Source organism: Entelurus aequoreus, linkage group LG18, assembly GCF_033978785.1.
Source record: "Entelurus aequoreus isolate RoL-2023_Sb linkage group LG18, RoL_Eaeq_v1.1, whole genome shotgun sequence".
NCBI lineage: Eukaryota > Metazoa > Chordata > Actinopteri > Syngnathiformes > Syngnathidae > Entelurus > Entelurus aequoreus.
The window spans coordinates 46,104,638-46,109,637 of NC_084748.1; the positions used below are offsets into that span (position 1 = coordinate 46,104,638).

General features: G+C 39.4%; 1 protein-coding gene across 9 annotated transcripts in view; it reads left to right on the plus strand.

Annotated features, from left to right (window-relative positions):
* The window catches only part of camk2d2 (calcium/calmodulin-dependent protein kinase (CaM kinase) II delta 2), a 148,844-nt gene that overhangs the window by 109,115 nt on the left and 34,729 nt on the right, over positions 1–5,000 (plus strand). For 5 of the 9 annotated variants that reach the window (XM_062027257.1, XM_062027259.1, XM_062027262.1 and 2 more), the window contains exon 13: positions 1,636–1,673. In XM_062027257.1, coding sequence (XP_061883241.1) covers positions 1,636–1,673 — 38 coding nt within the window. Of the gene's footprint in view, positions 1–1,632; positions 1,674–5,000 lie in introns of all 9 variants that reach the window. The other 4 variants (XM_062027256.1, XM_062027258.1, XM_062027261.1 and 1 more) reach the window with 1 other exon arrangement.

A 5,000-nucleotide genomic window follows, 5' to 3' on the forward strand; every position in this document is an offset into this window, starting at 1 on the left:
GACAACACATGATGTAAGTGTCTATATTGGCTATTTTAGCCTACTATCAAAATGACTTCAAAAGTCTTATATAAGTGTTATAATGCAGACAACACATGATGTAAGTGTCTATATTAGCTATTTTAGCCTACTATCAAAATGACTTCAAAAGTCTTATATAAGTGTTATAATGAAGACAACACATGATGTAAGTGTCTATATTAGCCTACTATCAAAATGACTTTAAAAGTCTTATATAAGTGTTATAATGAAGACAACACATGATGTAAGTGTCTATATTAGCTATATTAGCCTACTATCAAAATTACTTTAAAAGTCTTATATAAGTGTTATAATGAAGACAACACATGATGTAAGTGTCTATATTAGCTATATTAGCCTACTATCAAAATGACTTTAAAAGTCTTATATAAGTGTTATAATGAAGACAACACATGATGTAAGTGTCTATATTAGCTATATTAGCCTACTATCAAAATGACTTTAAAAGTCTAATATAAGTGTTATAATGAAGACAACACATGATGTAAGTGTCTATATTAGCTATATTAGCCTACTATCAAAATGACTTCAAAAGTCTTATATAAGTGTTATAATGAAGACAACACATGATGTAAGTGTCTATATTAGTTATTTTAGCCTACTATCAAAATGACTTCAAAAGTCTTATATAAGTGTTATAATGAAGACAACACATGATGTAAGTGTCTATATTAGCCTACTATCAAAATGACTTTAAAGTCTTATATAAGTGTTATAATGAAGGCAACACATGATGTAAGTGTCTATATTAGCTATATTAGCCTACTATCAAAATGACTTTAAGTCTAATATAAGTGTTATAATGAAGGCAACACATGATGTAAGTGTCTATATTAGCCTACTATCAAAATGACTTTAAAAGTTTCATATAAGTGTTATAATGAAGGCAACACATGATGTAAGTGTCTATATTAGCTATATTAGCCTACTATCAAAATGACTTTAAAAGTCTAATATAAGTGTTATAATGAAGACAACACATGATGTAAGTGTCTATATTAGCCTACTATCAAAATGACTTTAAAAGTCTAATATAAGTGTTATAATGAAGACAACACATGATGTAAGTGTCTATATTAGCTATATTAGCCTACTATCAAAATGACTTTAAAAGTCTAATATAAGTGTTATAATGAAGACAACACATGATGTAAGTGTCTATATTAGTTATATTAGCCTACTATCAAAATGACTTTAAAAGTCTTATATAAGTGTTATAATGAAGACAACACATGATGTAAGTGTCCATTTTCAATCCTTTTTAAAAAAAAAGCTCCAGGGAGCCACTAGGGCGGCACTAAAGAGCCGCTGGCTGCTGCCCCCCGCGTTAGGATAAGAGCATGCTAATGTGAGTGCAAATCCCCAACTTAAAAATCAAGACCCACTGTGCACCCGTGTGAGTGGACACCTGCAGGAAAAGTCATAACCGAGTGGAAATGAGGATGTTGTCAGTAACTTATGCTGCTTTGCATTCCACATCCTGCCGTTTATTTTCCACTTAAGTGCACTGACGTGTGCTGCATGTTAGTAAAAAGTGCCCCAGCATGAAGAGCCTGGTGCTGAAGTCTTGTCCCGTCTTTTCACCCACAGCAGCCAAGAGTTTGCTGAACAAGAAGACGGACGGCGTGAAGGTGAGAGTGGCTGACTGACCTCAGAGATTTGGTTCTTGCACAATTCTGACTGAGCACTTTAAAGGTTGTTGAGATGCATGGTGCACGTTTATTTGCTGCTCTGCACCCACAACATTTCTAGTACCATCTTTCTGCCCCCGGTCGCATTGTGGTCTGAGTCTAAAACTAGATCTGACCAATTTAAGTCTAACACTAGATCTGACCAATCTAAATCTAACACTAGATCTGACCAATCTAAGTCTAACACTAGATCTGACCAATCTAAGCCTAAGACTAGATCTGACCAATCTAAGTCTAAGACTAGATCTGACCAATTTAAGTCTAACACTAGATCTGAGCAATCTAAGCCTAACACTAGATCTGACCAATTTAAGTCTAACACTAGATCTGACCAATCTAAATCTAACACTAGATCTGACCAATCTAAGTCTAACACTAGATCTGACCAATCTAAGCCTAAGACTAGATCTGACCAATTTAAGTCTAACACTAGATCTGACCAATCTAAGTCTAACACTAGATCTGACCAATCTAAGTCTAACACTAGATGTGACCAATCTAAGTCTAACACTAGATCTGACCAATCTAAGTCTAAAACTAGATCTGACCAATCTAAGTCTAAGACTAGATCTGACCCTAAAACTAGATCTGACCAATCTAAGTCTAACACTAGATGTGACCAATCTAAGTCTAACACTAGATCTGACCAATCTAAATCTAACACTAGATCTGACCAATCTAAGCCTAAGACTAGATCTGACCAATCTAAGCCTAAGACTAGATCTGACCAATCTAAGCCTAAGACTAGATCTGACTAATCTAAGCCTAAAACTAGATCTGACCAATCTAAGTCTAAAACTAGATCTGACCAATCTAAGTCTAAGACTAGATCTGACCCTAAAACTAGATCTGACCAATCCAAGTCTAAGACTAGATCTGACCAATCTAAGTCTAAGACTAGATCTGACCAATCTAAGTCTAAGACTAAATCTGACCAATCTAAGCCTAAGACTAAATCTGAGCAATCTAAGCCTAAAACTAGATCTGACCAATCTAAGTCTAAGACTAGATCTGACCAATCTAAGTCTAAGACTAGATCTGACCAATCTAAGTCTAAGACTAGATCTGACCAATCTAAGTCTAAGACTAGATCTGACCAATCTAAGTCTAAGACTAAATCTGACCAATCTAAGTCTAAGACTAAATCTGAGCAATCTAAGCCTAAAACTAGATCTGACCAATCTAAGTCTAAGACTAGATCTGACCAATCTAAGTCTAACACTAGATCTGACCAATCTAAGCCTAAGACTAGATCTGACCAATCTAAGTCAAACACTAGATCTGACCAATCTAAGTCTAACACTAGATCTGACCAATCTAAGTCTAACACTAGATCCGACCAGTCTAAGTCAAACACTAGATCTGACCAATATAAGCCTAACACTAGGTCTGACCAATCTAAGTCTAACACTAGATCTGACGAATCTAAGTCTAACACTAGATCTGACCAATCTAAGCCTAACACTAGATCTGACCAATCTAAGCCTAACACAAGATCTGACCAATCTAAGCCTAACACTAGATCTGACCAATCTAAGCCTAAGACTAGAACTGACCAATCTAAGCCTAAAACTAGATCTGACCACACTAAGCCTAACACTAGATCTGACCAATCTAAGTCTAAGACTAGATTTGACCAATCTAAGCCTAAGACTAGATCTGACCAATCTGAGCATACCACTAGTTTTACCAGTCTAAGTCTAAGAGTAGATCTGACCAGTCTAAGACTAAAACTGGATATGACCAATCTAAGTCTAACACGACATCTGACCAATATAAGCCTAAAACTAGATCTGACCAATCTAAGCCTAAAACTAGATCTGACCAATCTGATGTCCCAAATACCAAAACCCCAAATATGTATACTCCAAAACCAGGAGGGTGTGCCTGGGCAAGGATGGTTCCGCCCTATCATAGTGAGAAAAACAGTTTTAATGCAAATAAAACAATCCTAACTGTCAAAGCCAAGGACGGTCCTTGAAGTGTAATTTCCCCTCGTTAGCATAGAGGTATTGTGTGGCAGAACCATGGCTGTGGATCCACTACTACCAGTCCTAAATAGTCGGAATCCCCCACGTTAGAATTCCATTCAGTTGTAAACAATGTTTCTAACTTCTGTTAATTGTTGGAGGCTAAATTGCAGTCTTTTAGGAATGGTTGAAAGGACAGTGTTGTATGTGGGAGACAGGTGGTGTCCTCTGTTCAGGGATGTTCTTTCAACCTTGACATAGATGGCTTCTCTCACTCCTCTTTCGTACCATCCGTCCTCCCTGTCCAGAATCGGTACAGTTTTGTTCTCAAAGGAGTGCTGTTTCTCCCTGAGGTGCAGGTAGACAGCCGAGTCTTGGCCTGAAGAGTTTGCCCGACTGTGCTGTGCCATGTGTCGTCTTAGTGGTTGTTTTGTTTCCCCAATATATGAATCAGTGCACTCGTCATTACACTGGATAGCATATACCAGATTGGTTTTGTGGGATTTTGTTCACGAGTGGGGGAAGAGTGGATCGTGAGGTCGACAGCCGGATCGGTGCGGCGTCTTCAGTAATGCGGACGCTGTATTGATCCGTTGTGGTGAAAAAGGAGCTGAGCCGGAAGGCAAAGCTCTCAATTTACCGGTCGATCTACGTTCCCATCCTCACCTATGGTCATGAGCTTTGGGTTATGACCGAAAGGACAAGATCATGGATACTAGCGGCCGAAATGAGTTTCCCGGCCTTCCGGCTCAGCTCCTTCTTCACCAGTCGATCTACGTTCCCATCCTCACCTATGGTCATGAGCTTTGGGTTATGACCCAAAGGACAAGATCATGGGTACTAGCGGCCGAAATGAGTTTCCCGGCCTTCCGGCTCAGCTCCTTCTTCACCAGTCGATCTACGTTCCCATCCTCACCTATGGTCATCAGCTTTGGGTTATGACCGAAAGGGCAAGATCACGGGTACAAGCGGCCGAAATGAGTTTCCCGGCCTTCCGGCTCAGCTCCTTCTTCACCAGTCGATCTACGTTCCCATCCTCACCTATGGTCATGAGCTTTGGGTTATGACCGAAAGGACAAGATCATGGTTACTAGTGGCCGAAATGAGTTTCCCGGCCTTCCGGCTCAGCTCCTTCTTCACCGGTCGATCTACGTTCCCATCCTCACCTATGGTCATGAGCTTTGGGTTATGACCGAAAGGACAAGATCATGGGTACTAGCGGCCGAAATGAGTTTACCGGCCTTCCGGCTCAGCTCCTTCTTCACCATTCGATCTACGTTCCCATCCTCACCTATGG